Raw genomic sequence first — 18,158 nt, 5'->3', positions numbered from 1 at the left:
GATCAATTTTCAATGTAATTATGTTTTGCTGTAAAATTTCAATATGCTTATAGAGAGGACAATAAAATTATAAATATATGATAAGGAATAATACATAGTCAAATTGTCCATCACAAAGTCAAACAATGCGACACTACTAATTCAAACCAGGTTTCTTTGCAGCCACGCAGGTCAAACTTTTGTTGGCCTCTTCTCATTTGGCTTCATTTGCCCGAGTCAATGAGACATGGGAATCCTGATTAATTATGTAAGCATTTTCTTATGTTTTTCTATTTAAATATGTAAAGCATTACTTTTAACAATGCACAAAAGTAATTTGTAGAGAATTGCATATTAAGTGGTTCTCAAATCTAAAGAAAAAGGTTAAATAAAAGAGAATTCCATGTGGTCATGCCTTCGTCAGATGAGTAATCTAAGTTTGACTCGAGAACCTTGAAACAGCAAGTACGACTTCAAAGTGGTCAACGGCTCGGTGGCGGGAGTCAACCAAGAGATCATTAGCACACGAACACAACAGATATTTTCGATTACAAGAGAAGTAAGGTCACTTCCAAGTTAAAAGGAAAAGAGGAAAAGTTTTGATTCTACAGATGCGAGGAAATAAGGGTACAAACATACATGAGATACGACAGAGTAAAAGTGATGAGATTTTGGGATGATGGAGATTAACCATTGTTATGGAAACCTGGAATAAGAGAAGTCACAAAACCGATGATGAACACCTGGATCTCTTTCACAATGAGCCACCAATTGATCCCCCGTCCTCCCTCAGGTTCTGGTTGATTCTCATTTGCAGCCGGTCGTTCTTGGCCTTCTGTTGGTTGATGATGCTGGTTCTGCCTCTCAACTCCAACATTTTGGTCTGCAAGTAATTCAAACCCATTTCAGCATCAACTAATGTCCCATAAACTTGTTGTTCATTGCTCATCAGATATCATGATAAGAGACCGCGTTCCATTAGAATAACGTGCACATGAAAATGTTTAAGCTTAACAGGGTTACGTAATACCAGGTTGAGGATTATTTGCATCACCATGACCAACAGGATGGTCATTCTGTGGCTGCACAAGTTGTCGAGGTTGAGGGGGCGCTCCTGCTTGTTGAAGCCATCTTATGAAGGGGGCAAGAACTCCAGTTCTGTATCTGCAATTTGCGGAATGGATTAAAAGGGTGAGTGATGGGGCAAGCCATTGTAGGTAAACCGGAGTAGAGCCCTTCTAAAACTCCTAAATGTACTCGGATAAGAGAAAATTTTCCCTGATCATAGGCAATTAGTAAGGACTATGATTCCCGCTTTGTGCAAATCAGGGATCAAATAAATCCCACACTTTTTAAGTAAAATCTCATCTTACAGGTACACAAGCGAGGCACAGAGCATCATAAGAATGAGCCTGTGTTTTGATCCATCCTGGCTGAGAAGAAAGACCACCGCTGCCAACTTGAGGATGAGACCCAAATCAATTTGAATTGCAAACTGAAATCTCCTCACGACAGGTTGCCTTTGAGGACCTTGTTGCTGTCTCACTTCTTGCCCATGCTGCTCATTAGCCCCACCCGTAGATTCTTGCCTCCTGAAAGGTGCACATCAGAGAGGTGAAAGAATGAAATTCATAGTTCATATTCTATCGCGGAGGGGAAAACGCTCAACATGCTACAGACAAATTCCCAAAAAGTATGTGCATGCACAACTGTAAACGGAAACAGACATGTTAAATAAACAATCAATAATGACAACTTTATTTACACCATATCTGTTAAAGTTGTTAACAGAAGCAAACTTTCAAGATAAATAAAATAAAAAAATGCGTACAATCACCTTTGTCTTGCAACATACTGTTAATAAGCTAAACTGCACTTGGTGTTTGTGTTGAAATATACATAACCTGACAGAGAATGGAATTCTTTCTAAATTTATATTAGCTTCCAGTGAGCACTAGACACCTTTAAAAGTTCAAGCAGAAAAACAGCAAGATGGCCCTCTGTTAACCAGTCTCCTCAGATTGAAGTACAAGAATCAACAGGTGGGGCTAATGTCCAAATACAAAGATCTCTAAGTTCCTTGATACATCAAGAGAACCGTTCCAGACAACATCCTCATACAATACACCAAAACTTTCCCAAGAAAAATGAAAGTATTCTCAAAAACAAAACTATGTTAAAGACTATCATAAACTACTTTCATAATCAAATGTACAACAACAATAAGAACAACAACAAAACCGTAAATCAACAAAATACCATATGTTTAGTTAGATTTAAAATATTTAAATTCTTATTTATAGTTTCTATTAAGATCCTTTTGGGTCTTCCTTTGTCTGTCATCTTATTACTAACATTAATTATTTCGTTTCTTCTAACTAATGCATCCGTAGATCTTCTAAGCACATGTTCATATCATCTTAAATAATTCTCTCTCATCTTATCCTCTATCGAAGCGATACCTAATCGTTTATAAATAAAAATATTGTTTTCCTATCTTTCCTGATAACTTCACATGTCCATCTCAGCATTCTTATCTCAACAACACAAACTTTTTATACCATTATTTTTTAATTATCCAACACTCATAGCCATAAAGAATTACTGATTCACAACTGTCTTATAAAATTTTTCTTTTAATCACAAATGTATCCGGTGATCATACAAGACTCCTAATGCCCCTCGTCATTTTAACAATCCTGTTTTTTACTTTATGAATAATATTTTCATCAATCTCTCCATCTTACTAAATAATTAACCCAAGATACCTAAGGCTTTTATTTAAAGGAACATCTTGCATATCCAATTTAACTATATTCTCCTGTCTATTCCTATTAATACAAAAATTGTATCTCATGTATTCAATTTTAGTCCTCCCTAATCTAAAACCTTTAGCTTCTAAGGATTGCCTCCAAAACTCAAACTTATAATTAATTCCACTTAGGCTCTCATCAGCTAAGACAATATCATCAGCAAATAATATACACCAAGGCTTGTAAATATCTAGTAAGTTTATCCATTATTAATGTGAAAGGGTAGCGATTTAAAACGGATCCTTAATGTAATCTTATACTAATAGGGAACTCACTAGACACACTCTCTATAGTTCTAACACGAAAAACTACATTATCGTACATATCCTTAATAACATCAATATGACTAGTGGATACAACTTTTTTTTCTAAAACCCACCATAATAGATATTTAGGAACTTTATCATAAGCTTTCTCTAAATCGATAAAAACTATATGCAAATATTTTTTTTCTCTCTATACTTTTTCATTAGTTATCTTAAAAAATAAATAGCTTCTATGATTGATCTTCTAAGCATAAAACTAAGTTGATTTTCAGATATAATTGTTTCAAGCCTTATCCTACTTTTAGAAGCAAATGTCTATTAGTACAAGAAAGATACTTTTCTACATGACTTGCCAATAGTCTTTTATGTATCTACTTAGCTTTTGTTTTTTTATAAGCATATTAAGAAAAAGAATGAACAAATGTATGAGGCTCATATGCCAGTGAGGAGTTTGGGGAAGTTGGATATGCAACCTTAACCCTACAAATAGAGAACCTACTTTCAAAGACATCAAATTTTTATTATTTCTTATTGGAAGACCAGACATATATCCAAACTTTAAGGCACCAACTACAAAATTATGCAGATTGTCATAATGGATCACTACATTTCCTACTTCTCATTAAATTATTTGAACCTCTAAAATTTCCTCAGTGAAAATCTGAAAATAAAATTTTCATAAGAATATCTAGAATTTTAGAACCAACAACTCCACAAGCCTACACTTAAATCAAGAAAGATATAGACAACTAAGTGCTATGTTGTCTGCCATTACAAATAAACTCAGGTAATCCAATTTATAACAATTCAAGCTACCAGAGATAGTTAATTCAGTAATAATTTAGTCTGGTAATTTGAAGATTTTATGGCAAAGTTGGGACGAGATCAAACCAACAAGTGGATAGAAAAGCTTTGCAAGAATAACAAAACAAAGATAAATAAAAAAGGTTACCTTGAAGTTGTATACTGACAGGAAGTTGAAAGTTATACATTTTCATGGGAAGAAAGAAAGACAGGTACAGAAATGATTCTAATCCAACAATATGTTATAACTATAAGTACCCCATCCGGACATTGGTTGTAAATCCAAGCAATCTGAGCATTCAAAATGCAAAAATGTGAGAAACCTTGTGTCAATGATTTCTTTTGAGCTGTAAAGGTTTTTCCTTTGGATTCTCAATCTTTCCTAATCTTCATCTACTTGTAATTGAATAGTATTGATAGTTTAAGAAGGTGAAGAAGAGAGTTCTGTAAACAGAGGTTCTTCTCCAAGTATAAAGGTTATATCCATAGCCTTGAAAAGGAGGAAGGTGTAAGGGTCCTGATTTTCAACCATCGAAACATCACTAGTGGATATCGGTAGCTCAAGAAAATAGAAACCAAGAGTAGACATATGACTATAAAAGGGGTTGTACATCTTCTCTTGCTTGTGTACCTTAAATCTTATATACTTGCTTAATTAGCTTTTATGAAGTTTTCAAACACATACTTACACTAATTCACTCCCTCTTAGTGTATTACTGATCCCAACATATATGTAATGTTTGGTGTTAACCTTTTGAAAACAGAAGGTTACCCAACTAAACTTTGTTCAAACTCTAATCAAGTCATCTTTTGACTATAACAACATGATCGTCAGGCCACCACATCTCCCAAACAAAACCCTAGTTTTAAGATTTACCTTAACGTCATTCTGTTTAAGTTTGTTTGTCTCTTACATTCTAGACCTTTTTATCCTGAATAGCCACGGTACATGACTCCGAAGCTTGGTCTTCTGCCCCTACTCTCATCGTTGAACTCGTGCAGTATTCAGTATGAGTAATTAAGAACTCAAAGAAGAGAAAGTTAAGTGACTTTATAAGTAAGCAAGTATAAGCACCTCATGATAACTGTTGGAGCAAGATGGCATCCTTATAAGCTTTTGTAGTTTGTTTGGTATGGCAGGTTACAGAAATTCACCTTTCCTGCTTTCCTCACACCTATAGATAGTATTCTGATTACTCTGTTTTCATGCTTATCATGAAATAATACATCAATTATGCAACATAGAATGGTCTTTCAAAAATTAACAAAAAAGCAAAAGCATAAAAAGGTATATCACCAGAATCAAGTGAACAAGGGGCTATCAAATTATAATAAACAAAATAATAGTTCTTACCACAAAAATGCCAACAAATTACCAAAATCTAAAAGGAAGAACACAAGACATAAAATATAAAGGTGTCTGAGAAAGGGTCCAGAGGAAGATTAGTATGGCAATTTGCGAACATCCTTGAACAACAAAACTAGACAGTTCATTCATAGTAATTATAACAGTAATTGATTACTCAAACTCTTTCAAAACAAAGTAAAAAGGAAAGCTCGCTCAATCTTATCTTCAGCAAGTTTGACTGATCATATCTGACTGATTACAGCAGAACAAAATTTATCTTCAGCAAGTTGCAAAGAGATGCTTACGTTGGTATCTTATAGCGAAGCGGAATGAGAGTGTTTGGAGAAAACCCAGCCATAGGGCTCATGTACGGTAGACAGGGGATGGCATAAATTCCTGGACCGCTGTCATCTTCTTCTAGGTTTTGTGAAGGAAATGGTCTAGTGTACATGAACGGATACATCTGGAAATCAGAAATATATGGTACCTGAATCACGACAGCAGCAACAGTAAGAGGCGGGCAAATAAGAATCAGGAAAACATAAGAGCCCAATAACCAATCTTTACATGAGAGGAAGGGGGGGGAAAAGTCATTTTTGACACAATTTTGCAGATTCAAGTAGTCATACAGAAACCCTAACAACATGAGAATGGGGAATGGGATCATCCTCAATTAAGACTATATATATTCCAAGTCCAAAGAAAATAGAAGAATCCATGAAATTGATTTCCCTAAAACAACGCAAAACTAAAGCAAGAACGTGATACCTGAACCAGCGTGACCTTGAGAACCGGTCGAGATCTCGAAAGAAATCAAAGGGAAACAGCGTGGAAACAGGGACAGAAATGAGGAGCATCGAAGTACCTGAGGTTTCCCAAGCCCCTCATCGGACGACGGAGGGGGCGGCTGGGGATTGGAGGGACCGGCGATGGGTTCTTCCGCCATGAGAGGAGAGTCGAGTTCGAGAAGCGTCAGGCGGTCCGTTGCTCCTCCGGGACTAAATAAGGAGTTCTAGCGACCGGTGCAGAAGAATGTGGCCGCCATGTGGCATGGCTCGTCAAACCATGTTGTTGCCGCGGGTGAATGCGGCACGTCATAAGGACAAGGCGTGACCCTGATTTAGCCAGGTTGGTCCGAGGAGGTTGACGAACAAAACATCTAATTGAAGTGGTTATCTTAAGAGAATAAGAAAGAAAAATATCATGAAAATTAAATATAAACAATAATAGGAATCTAAATTTAAGCTAATAATTTATCAAAAAATATTATTGGAGATAGTAAGAAAATAATAATGTGATCGATATCTCATTGGGAGTCACACGATTAAACATCTCGTTATGAATTATGTAATTGACTCCTTAATACTATGTGATTAATATCTCGACGCTATGTATTGTTACCTCGATATTTCGTGATCAATACGTTGGTACTTGTGGTTGACACTTTTGACGATGGATCCTCGATATTTCAATCATGAATGTTATTATCCCATATTTTAGACTTTATTACCATATCATATTTGCATATAATTATCTTCAACATCAAACTATAAAAATGATTTAAAAATTAAACTATAAAAGGTATATTCCATCACATAATATTGATATCTCTAGACACTCTTAACATTTTATTAATACTTTATTTCTTTAACGGACTTAAGTATCAATTGGGTTTGTTTGTTGAAGTAATTTAAGACGATTTCAATATACTTCAAATCAACTTATCAAATAACAACAAGAGGATTTAACGTTTCCTAACACTGTTTAAAGGTAAAATAAGATCTCGATTGACTTCAACATCTCAAACCGGCAACGAGATTTAACGTAACATGTATATAAACAAATCATCACTAATCGATTTATAAAAGCTCAAATAATAAACAAATAAGAGTACTTTATTTTGTATATTCTTCCTTAATGAGTGGATAATGTGACTTGGAGGGCAATAATCGAGGCTACACGTGTCATAAATTAAACTCGCCCGGCATGCAGAGTTTGCTACATGCAGTTCGTGCTGCCATGGAAGAACATACTGGTCGTCGGATCTAACATAGGTAATGGTACAATAAAGATAGGGCTTGTATACAGAATCATATAACATGAGTTGGTGTCCTGAATCACCAACACATATGCCGTGATGGAAGATATACGGTTCAAGAAGAGCGAGGAAATGGCCTCTCAGAGAAGATTTTGATTGCCCTGTGGGGTTGAACCCTGTGGGAAGCCAGCAAATGGGTCACCGAAGGGATTGGCAGAGCTTATCTGCTGCTGAGGATACGGAGGCTGGTAAGGCACCATCATCATCATCATCTGCTGCTGTTGCTGCTGCTGCTGCGGAGAGTAGTACTGTTGCTGTAGCTGCTGCTGCTGATAATACAGCTGCTGTTGCTGCTGTGCCATCAGGGCCATCTGCACGCTTGGTGGAGGCGCGATGCTGTTCGACATGGCGAAGGGATCTCCGAAGTCGAAAGGATTGGCGTCCATGCCGCCGCCGGAGTAAGCCGCAGCAATTTGTTGCCTCCTTGATGAATCTTCGTAGAGGCTTTCGAGCAAAAGCCTGTCGAACCCACCAGCCTGCGCAGCAGAAATGTAACGGAGGTGAATTAGAAAGTGTCATATCTACCTTCACTGTTCTTTTAAATGCTTAGGAGCAGGAAATTGGCTAAAATCTTGAAGCCACAATCAACCTGGAAACGTAGAACAACAAAGAACATGATTTCCCTACAGATACAGAATTCTTAATCGCTGTAGACTCTACGAGTAGATGATCAATGAAAACTCAAAGTGTGACTGCAACTAGATGAGGAATATACCAGTTGGCTCTCAACCAAGTGGCTGGTGTTGCTGCTTGGAGTAGTGACCAACGCTAACTCCCATCCAGATGAATCAGTTCCAAACAAGTCATGAGCTGTTGAGGCCTTTGTATCATTCCCTGCAACTTAAATAAATTATTATGGTTGCTTGCAATGGTTTAACAATGAAAGCACAGAGTAGCATGTGACTTTTCTCAGATATAGTATAGAATTTCAATGATCTCGAAAAGTATTCTTGTTCTAGACACAGAAATATAATAACATCATATTCTTCTGTGCTTATGACATGAAAAATGAACACTAGGCTACCTGGTGAAATGATGGCTAGAGCCAATGCGTTACTTTCCTCAAGTTCAGCAGCAGCAGGATTTATTTCATCTAAGCCCTGCATGACGACATAAGAGATGCATATCATTTTCCTAATGCATTCACATCATGGAATAACTATACAAAAGGATACACATAACATACCAACAGGTCCCCCATAGTAGCTGGCTGGGGTTCAGCCTCCATTATAGGTTCAGGCTCTGGTGGCTGTTCCTCTTCAGGTGGCTGCTTCTCATCTTCCTCTGGTTTCTCAGTCTCTGGAGGAGGGGCTTCTTCTTGATCTTCTGTTGGTTCGTTCTTCTCTTCATATTCCTGGTTTAAACATATAAGCAACAAGTACACTTATTTAAGAGTTCCCAAACAACACAATTAGAAAGCTAATATATGGGAGACTGCCATTCTCAGGTGCATATAGTTTATACTTTACACAAGCCTTTACAGCATTTTGAGCTCATATTTTGGCAGGATATTGGAAATTCTTGTGTTCTTGGGTAGTTTTTCTTGTTTTTGTTTCCTACTTTTTTTATTTGGCTTTTCACTGTTTCTTTTTACTGGATTACTTCTTTCTTCTTTTTTTTCTTTTTACATCTAGTAGATGGAATTAGGGCGGTGCCATTTCAACGTCTTTTCTGAAAAAAGAATCATAAAAGACATCAACAACCAATCATTTTTGTCCAACCATTTAAAATTATAGAAGAATTTTTGCTACAAAATAACTAAAAGTCTGATCATTTAAGAAAGAAAAACCTATGCAAATACATAAAATAATAGTTGAAAATTCAACTGCCATGCAGGAAATCTCAAGCAATTTTTAAGTGTCATAGTCAATACATGTTTTTCACCATAAAAATGGAGGAGGAGAAGAGAGCTAAGATAGAGTCCTCATTTAATATTCAGATGGTAATTAGCCTCATCATATCCAATTTACCATATGATGTTCATAAAGCTATGACATTGCATCACAACCATTGATCATATAGTCCTTCTTTTTGTTTCACATATATGCCTGACAATCAAGCTTCTTTTTCCACAGGTTATAAAATGCAAGGAAAATTCTTAAGCAATTACTTGTACAGGACTACTTTATTAGCAACATAGAGAACCAATGCAAGCATATCCTGCAAACTTAATTGCACTCACCAGCTTCTTACTTGAAATAGAACCAATCCCAGGTGCTTCTCTGATGTATTCTTCCATTGTTGCAAGAAATGAAGTAGGTGGCTAAGAAAATATAGATAAAAAACGCATCATTAGTAGGAAAATTTGTGTAGTTAGGAGTATCCAGTTGGCTAAGTCAACGTTGAGATGCCCAAACAGGAATATGAGCACAAGTTTATAATTCGTTGTCAGTTAGTGGTTAGTGTTAATATTCAAAAAGTTTAAGCTAATAGATGAAGCAAGATTTAGTAATCTATATTCTAATGCTCCCTCTTGCCTGTGTGTCCAACTCGTCGAACTCAAATTAAATAGGAAAGAATTCATGAAGCATAGCGACTTAAACTTGGGACCTCCAGCTATAATATCATGTTAAATCTTATCCATTATTGATTCGTCAAACAGCTTAATCTGGTAGGTGAAAGGCTTCAACAATTTATATTCTGATAACCAGTAGTTTTGACAAATTGTTGATGAACCGTATTAGATGTTTAAAACTGTCTAGTTCAGTTGGTAAAATGGTAAGTTATTCATAAAGTGGATATAATGAGAGAACCTGTCTCAGAGTTGGGAACTGAAAGTTCCTGGCAAGTTCCAAATGTTTGCAGATTTCATAAAATTCCGAGAGAGCTTCTGCCTGCAGGAAAATGAAGAGACATACATTAAGAATCACTTCCAGTCAAAATTAATTTTCGGCAATTCTTCTTTTTAGAATTAGTTTTTGTTATTTTTCATAAAAATAATTCTTTTTAGAATTAGTTGTCTATGACAAGAAGTATGAGACCTTGCAAAGAACAATGTATACCTGCTGCCCAGCTCTTTTGTATATTTCAAGGGCCTTGATGGCATCATATTTTGACATCTCAAAGAACTGCATAAGATGAAATTGGATAAACCAAGGTAGAGTGACTGGATTATCTGTTGATCGAGAGGTGTAAAATGTAACAATATAAAGTCAATGTACCATATCCACCAGATTGATGATCCCATCATTGATTGCACAATATATTTTGAAGCTCTCTTTCAAAACCTAAGTGACAAAACAGGAAATATCTATCAGCTTAATGTTTATATTCGGGAAACTATTTGTTTGTTCTATAATACATTAAGAATGTTTATGATAGTGTTCAGACACCAATGAGGACGTCAAATAGTTCAAAGAAATTCAAGTCCTTCATGTCTACTTCATACTTCATATACACAGTTGCCATTAATGAATAAAAAGAAAACTTGTAATTATAAAGAAATTAATAACATACTTCAAAATGTGAAAGGCATGATAAGAAATAATAAGAGAAACAACAACTAGAATGAATCATTATGAATCCTATACAAGCCAAGGTCAAAGAAGTTGCTGCTTCAGAATTTATCATTATCAGAAAAATTAGAAGAGAGATTTTACAAGAAATATGGCATCTAAACTCTGTCTGAAGACCAATTACTACCCACATGAACTATATAAATTTTACATTCCTAGGTTATTTCGACTTAGTTATTTTAACATCATGTTCAAATAATTAAAAATAATGCTCGTACAAACTTAAGCAGATATATGGCAACACAGTCATGTTAACTCTTGAAATCAGATAACCACAGACCGGCATAAAATAGATTGCCAAAAATACACTAAAACTGTAATCAAAGAAAATCTCAAGAAAAATAAAAGCAAAGGAAAAGAAAAGACCACACCAGAGCAAGTGCGTATTGAACAAGAAAGTTCCCAAATGCTGCTCCTTCAGGCTACAACATATGAATTTGATATAGTAAGTCCAGTAGAACCAATGGTGGAAAATAAAGTTATAGCCATAATAAAAATAACTGTCATATTTCCTAATAGCATATAGAGGGAAACAACTGCTATTTGATTTTACTTGGCAACCAATAAGGCGGAACAGGAGCTGTTGCAGAGCGGGCAACTGTTCCAACAGATCCGGACAGCATAAGCTTCTGGTCCGGCTGTGTCCCTGGAAATTTATAAAGGAAAGAAAAATGCACAAAAATAGAATTATGATCCTCTTAAATCGTAAAAATATTTTGACAATGGGAAGAGACCTTAGCTGAATGCTGTGGAGATTTCATCAGTCGTTCTGCTTCAATATCATATTTTAAGATCCTAAAACACTCAAGCCGCTCCTCTAGGTAGAGTGCATATGTTCTTACCCATGCAGAACAATCCCAAGCTACATGAAGGAAACCCTGAGCATTATGAATGGACCAAAATTTTCCTACTTAAACCAGCAATAGTGGGCGTTCTAGAAGGATGAGAGAGGAGCCAACCTAGAGGACCTGAATCATCCTTAAAGTTGGATATCTGCAGAACACTTCCTCGACGAGAGTAACTCAATAGTTCCTCACGGAATGTAGGATCACCCTCTCTCAGTATCCTGTGCATAACTATCAATGTTTTCAGAGCAACCTGTAAAATTTCATCAAGACTTAATTGTCATTTTGAAGTACAAATCTACAAACCATTAGCTAGTACCAAATCTGAATTCTCAATTTCTTTCAAGTATGAAGTTGGATGGGATGTTCCCTCATACCTTTCCTAAGGAAAAATAAAAAACAATATGATTTGTGTAAAATATTGCAGTTATGCGTTGAATATATGTAGTTGTTATAACTTTTGTTAATGACAAATAGCAAGACAAAGTTAAATAGAACTCTGTGCTGTACCCTCCAGCTACTCGTATGGACTTGATCTCCGACTTCGAGCAGCAGCTTCTGGCCTTCCATTTTTGCTCAACAACCATGTCAATCTGGACTTGAAACCTTGGAAGTTCGTAGGGACTCGGTTGTGTAATCCAATGGTTGATAACATATCATAAACCACATTGCTATTGATGGCTTACAGCATTCGTTGATGTTTACAATGAACAAAATGTAAATAACATGTAATGTACACAACAGAGGCACTACGATAGCAGAATAACCTTAAAAGTAAGAGAACTAACAGGATAGTTGGAATTAGATAATGCTATACTCATGCTTTCGTTCAATACAATCTTACATCAAATTAAATGGTAAATTTAGTAGCATGATAGCTCAAATATAAGGCTCAGCGTACAAATTATTAATTTGTTATCAGAGTTAAGTTTGTAATAACATGTTTCGAAGAATGTGGATGTTACATACCGTCCAATTACGTGTCTTGGACAATCTCCTGCCAAGTGCATATATGCAGTAAGCTACATCTGCTCGTGGCCGTGATGCAGCTGTAGCAGCAAATATCTCTGGAACACGAAACAAGGCTCAAAATAAATGTTGCTCAATCTTGACATCTAAACAGAATGGCCAATTCAACAAGTAGCTAAAAGAACCCTGGTTCAAGTACGGATTTCATATTGAATTCTTTTTTTATTCATGTTATAAGGACCTTTTTCCAGATGGAATCTCAAATTCCATCTTTTTCCAATTGTTCTGATTGTTAAAGTAGATACGTATACAAACAACCAAATTCCCAAAATCTATCCAACAAAATGAACCAATAAACATGACTCAATTGGAATACATGCCGAGTTCACTCACTTCGCACGTGCCGTTCCTTCGGTGGGCATTCGACATGATTCGTAGCCTTCACAATCGCAACATCCAGATCCTTGCAACAAATCAATCAAAGAAGCAATGGAAGAAACACGATTTAGAGAGAGAGCATCATCGACCACTTCGGTATCTGATGAATGCTAGTACGAATTGGAAAGCAAAGTACTCGAGCAAGAAGAAGACCATGAGATCTTTCAGATTCAGGGAAGGGTTTCGAACCTTGAATTCGCTGTTGACCTTGGCAAGCCCGACCTTGGTTGAATCCTTGAGGGCTCCGTAGGCTTTCCGCCATGTCCCCATCCACCCCGTCCCGACCTCCAATTCTCCTGTCCCGACCCCCCACCTTTGCCTCTCCCCAAAAGGAGGATCGAGAGGGAGAGAGAGAGAGAGGAGACGATCTCTTACCCAGTCGTAACCGCGAGCTTTATAGCACCCGAAACCTTCGGGCCTTCTCTTCTTCCTCCCCTTTCTCTCCTCCAAACTCGCTGTTAGGCTCTATAACAAGGCAGTTGATATACATCGTCCCTCTTTTTTGCTATTGTGCGCTCCACACTCTCTCTTGTCCTCCACATCGAGTGACATATTTGCTTAAAAAGGGAGTGAGTTTAATATACAGATTAGGCCGTTTCCCCGCACTGGCCCGCGATTAACCATCATGGCTCCATTGATGAACGGACAGGATCATCCTGAGTTAATCCGACGGTGATGTTTTGATTCCTCACAAGGCAGTTGATATACATCATCCCTCTTTTTCGCTATTGTCCTCCAGCCTCTCCGTTCCCCTCTCCATCCAGTTACATATTTAAAAGAAAATGGGGGTAAGTTTAGTGGGTAGGACTGAGGCCGTCGTCTCACAACGGCCGGAGATGGACCATCATGGCGCCATTGATGAACGGACAAGATCGTCCATGGTACATCTGACGGTTCTAACTTGATTCCGCACCGTATTCCTATGCGGTAGAAGACCTTTTCCCGCCTCTCTCCTTCATCATGCTCTGTTCTCGTAAGGCAAAGATAACAAAGAAGCTAGGGTTTGAGGATCACCTGGAATGCGGACCAGGCGGTGGGCCGCTACATCAAAAAGAGATCGATCCAGTTGCCCAATCATGTCTTCTTCCGCGGTATGGCCTTCTCCTATCTTGTTGTCATCACAGAGCAGGGCCCCCTCCCGGAGCACCAGCAGAAGCAATCCATCTCAGACTAAGTCGGCTGCTAACCTGTCTCAGCTTCTTCGAGTCCGCCCCCGATACCCCACTGCCTTTGCACCCGACTTGTTTTAAGACTACAAAACGGGTTCTAGGTTTTGTCTGGCCGATTTCGCGGTCTGGTCGTGTGATCGCATTCGCTTTGCTGAAAGCGAATGGAGTTTGCAGAGCTAAAACACATGAGATTAAGATACGATGTTGGACAGGGATTTTAGAATGCTCGACTCTTTTACCGAGCAGGCTGATGAGACTTCATATTTGGCGATTACATTCTCTCTGCACATGAGATTCTAGTTTGATCACGAAGCTATTGAAGTTGAGGATGCTCTTTTTATTTGTCTGGAAGCCGGGCAATTTTGGCCGCGTGTGTAGGGAATAGTTCCAACTGGTGTATACCTGCTTGGATTACATCTTGAGGCTTGATAATCTAATCTGCAAGTGATAGAAGAGGCACCAGAAATTGACTCCCTGAGATTTTTCTGATTTAGATAAGATCGAGAAAGAAAGTAGTAAACGCTTAGCACATAGGAGCTGGGGAGAGCAAATGAGATTTCAAAGGGAACAATTGCAAAGATCATTTTATATACCTCGTTTATACATATAAAGGTCAGGAAACCCAATGCACCAGCGATGATGGGTGCCCTTCCCCGATGCATTAGAGAGATAGCTTAAATGTTGAATTTGGCCAACATTAGTCTAATGAGACCGATATTAATCGTTGAGATTACAAAACAGTAGCTCATTGATGTTGCGAGAATCGTTGCCACTAAACGCTTACCTCATGGCTTTCATATAGATGGCCAGCCTTTTGGAAGACCTCGTGGTAATGCTTGCCTAATAATGTTGGGTACTTGATTGTGTTGTCAACTTCTATGATGCCTCATGTAATATTTATCACAAAAATTGCAGTCTTGCAGATGAAATCCCTAGTTGATCAATTTGTGGCTTCAAAGGTGAAAAATGATGCAGCTTTGTGCTTGCACCATATCTTTAGAAGCCGTAGTAAATGGGACAAGAACATGATACAAGAAAGTAGAGATAATTGGCTTAGGAGAACAAGCTATGGCAAGCTTTGTTTTATTTGGCAGAAGAACAAGACTAGTGACAAAGCAAATTTTCAAGAAGATTTAATCAATTTGATGAAAGGATATATTTTTACTGTTTCATTCTATGATTCCCCCCCTCACCGCCCCAAACCCCAAATCCCCCCCTCCTTTTTGCTTGCACTGGGCTAGCAAGGAAGAATTTAATCTCATAAACAGAGTAACTCATTTCCATTACATAGGAATGGTGGCCTTTTTTCCTTTTTCATGCTACTAAAGATGAGGAATTCAAGGAAATTGGTTTTTGAATTAATATCATGTATATTTTCCTGTAGTTTCTGTTACGCACATCATGGATGAACAACCTCAAGAGACTTTGCCTTCTGTTATACCCAACTCATCATGACCTGTGACATTCCTAATTGTAAGCATTTAATTTTACACAGTTTGGATATGCCCTTGAAGTACTTAATTTAACTGTAAGGAGTTCATTGTGCCTGCTTTTCAAGAATCAATCACGATCAACACTAAGTTTCTATCATGAAAGAGAATTTAAACCTTGAGATTTTAAAATTTTGTGTCTGGACATTATCTTTTCTCCTAACATTGTTACTCCTTTTTAATGGAAATGAATTTTTGGTACAGATCAATGTTGGGATTTGCAATCTGGTATGTTTTTCTAAGCTGCTCATTTTACATGAACCTTTCAAGTGTAAGGTAAATTTTGCCAAGTTTTTGTGATCAAATGTTCGTTGTGCTGTGTCTTGGCTCATTAGATTAGCGGTATGGATATGGAAACTGGTTTGCTATAACTATGTTCAAGATAAGTACCTCTAGCTAAAGTGAAGAAACAATCTGTTAATATGGTTTTCCAGCTGGACCTTTTGCAAGAAACTTCTGATGTCAGGGTGAGGATGCAGTGTGAGCTCCTGAAATGAGCATGATAAAGTTCAAAAATTATGAAGCAGCTTGCTAAAAGAAATTCTAAGGTTAAAACCTGAAATTGAAGAAACTAAGTTGTAGTAGTATACAAGAACTGATCAATATTATGCAGTCAATGGAGATTAAAATATAGCAGCCAGGTCCGTTGAGAGGTCAAGATTAGGTGCAGAATACCTGAACGTAACATATGTGTAGAGTCCAGTGGTTAGCATATTGTATGACCAATTAAATGGTCGTATTGGAGCCTTGTTGTAAGAATATAATGTATATGGTTATGTGATACTTTTATATGTAAGGAGTAAATTAGGAAAATCAATATATGTTCATGGAGAAAGGTTTGTTTTTGAAAGTTGGCAGCATGAGAAAGTGATGCAGCAATTGTGAATGTAAGGGTTGCTATGGAGAACTTATGTAGTTCCCTTTGCTCTGGTTCTAGATTTCTACAAGCAACAAACCTCATTCAAGGGCCTGCAAAAAGGAAAATATTGGACTTAAGAGAGGTAAAACAAGAAAAGAGTTTGCATAACATGTTCAATCTACACAATAGGGGAGAGAGAGATCAGAATGCTCGGATGATTTAAGAAGGAAAAACCACTGCAGAACTAGCAGCCGTAACTGCATTGTATTAAATATGTTATTGTATACAGTTGGAACTATCTTAATAAAAATACTTAAAACACATTTGTTTTTATTTAGGTATGTTGTGAACTAACTAGATAGGATCAGCTTTGCAAGAAGTTGGTGAAATTTTCCATGCATGTCTGAAGTTCTAGTCATTGTAGGACAAGAAACATTTTGAAAATGTGAAGTTCAACAGGGCATACTGCTCTCAACAACTCCGTAGTTTGTTTGTTTTGCTTGATCTAATGCTCAGATATCAGTGATCTGACCTCTTTGGTTGTATCAGAAGTTGTTGCAACTTATATGGGAACTAGAACAAAGACAAATACAGATGTCTAAATCATTGCTCATGGGGGGCAACCTTGTGGCTCTCACTTCCAAAGTAGGTTGCTATCTCAGTATTCTAATTTGTAGGCTTGAATATATGTAATTATAACTGAAAGTAGTTTTTTTTTTTCTAATTAAATCTGTAAACAGTTTTAAAAGATTAAAATCTCTGGTAAGCATGTGTTTTTTGACTGAAACAACAATGTTCTTGCTTTATAAACAAATTCAATTTCCGTTTAAGCCTGCAAACAATACATGCCATCTTTCTGCCTACTTTCTTTCATCCATATCTCCTGAACTCGTCAATTAGTTCTGCTGTTTCCCAACTTTTACATCGTGTAATTAATATTGATGTTTTGCAGACAGAAGCAATGTGGAGTTGTTTTCTCGATAACAATGGTGTGGACTATCGAGTAACAAATGGTTTCCTCTTATCAATTTTGAACTAGAAGAGATAAGAATGATTAACCAGCATCTGACCCTTGATAGGTATAAAAACAGATGACCCAGAATGTTTTAAACCTGAGTTACTAGTAATATATACATCTAGTCATATGTACAATCATATTCATCCTCACATATTCAATGTGCGACTAAATTGAAGCGTCACATGGATAGATGCCAAAATCAGTCTGTACTTGGTGTTTTGTTTGCCAAGACTATGGATTAGGGTTTCCTTTTAAAGTTTTAAATTATCATTGAAATTTCTTCACGTGATGCAAAACCACTTATGCTTGATGAATTTGCATAATAATATTATATGTCTGCTGGTACAAAATTATCTTTGATGAATGAACTGGACAATTGATGATCCTGAGTCGCTTTACCATTAAATTGCCGACTAACTATTATCCTCTTCACCCTGTGCAGGCAAGGCATACACTGCATCGCAAGAGCCGTGAAGCTATGAATCCTCAGTTGGAGCCAACTCGTGACAAGCAGCACCGTAGCGCATAGTGATCAAGGCTCAGCTCC

The 18,158-nt window shown here is 37.2% G+C and overlaps 2 protein-coding genes across 3 annotated transcripts; both read right to left on the bottom strand.

Annotated features, from left to right (window-relative positions):
• Positions 1–497: 497 nt before the first annotated feature.
• On the bottom strand, positions 498–6,228 carry LOC135616702 (uncharacterized). 2 transcript variants are annotated; one of them, XM_065116183.1, is made up of 5 exons: positions 6,076–6,228; positions 5,516–5,697; positions 1,353–1,571; positions 1,010–1,143; positions 498–862 (listed from the first exon to the last, which is right to left on the bottom strand). In XM_065116183.1, exons 1-5 carry the CDS (start codon positions 6,154–6,156, stop codon positions 666–668), a joined length of 813 nt encoding a protein of 270 aa, XP_064972255.1. In that variant the 5' UTR covers positions 6,157–6,228; the 3' UTR covers positions 498–665. The 2 variants fall into 2 exon arrangements, with proteins under 2 accessions (XP_064972255.1, XP_064972256.1); XM_065116184.1 differs by having other exon boundaries at positions 5,979–6,117.
• A 954-nt stretch (positions 6,229–7,182) lies between these two features.
• Positions 7,183–11,915, bottom strand: LOC135616141 (putative clathrin assembly protein At5g57200). The gene is made up of 12 exons (XM_065115324.1): positions 11,783–11,915; positions 11,558–11,685; positions 11,377–11,469; positions 11,195–11,245; positions 10,470–10,535; positions 10,311–10,376; positions 10,062–10,142; positions 9,491–9,571; positions 8,495–8,662; positions 8,333–8,408; positions 8,024–8,142; positions 7,183–7,784 (listed from the first exon to the last, which is right to left on the bottom strand). The coding sequence occupies exons 1-12, from the start codon at positions 11,895–11,897 to the stop codon at positions 7,389–7,391; spliced, it is 1,440 nt and encodes a 479-aa protein (XP_064971396.1). The 5' UTR covers positions 11,898–11,915; the 3' UTR covers positions 7,183–7,388.
• Between the last annotated feature and the right edge of the window lie 6,243 nt (positions 11,916–18,158).

The sequence above is a fragment of the Musa acuminata genome, chromosome BXJ2-7, assembly GCF_036884655.1.
Source record: "Musa acuminata AAA Group cultivar baxijiao chromosome BXJ2-7, Cavendish_Baxijiao_AAA, whole genome shotgun sequence".
NCBI classification, from domain to species: Eukaryota; Viridiplantae; Streptophyta; class Magnoliopsida; order Zingiberales; family Musaceae; genus Musa; species Musa acuminata.
The sequence above is the reverse complement of the archived record's forward strand: the minus strand, read 5'-3'. Positions and strand labels throughout refer to the sequence as shown.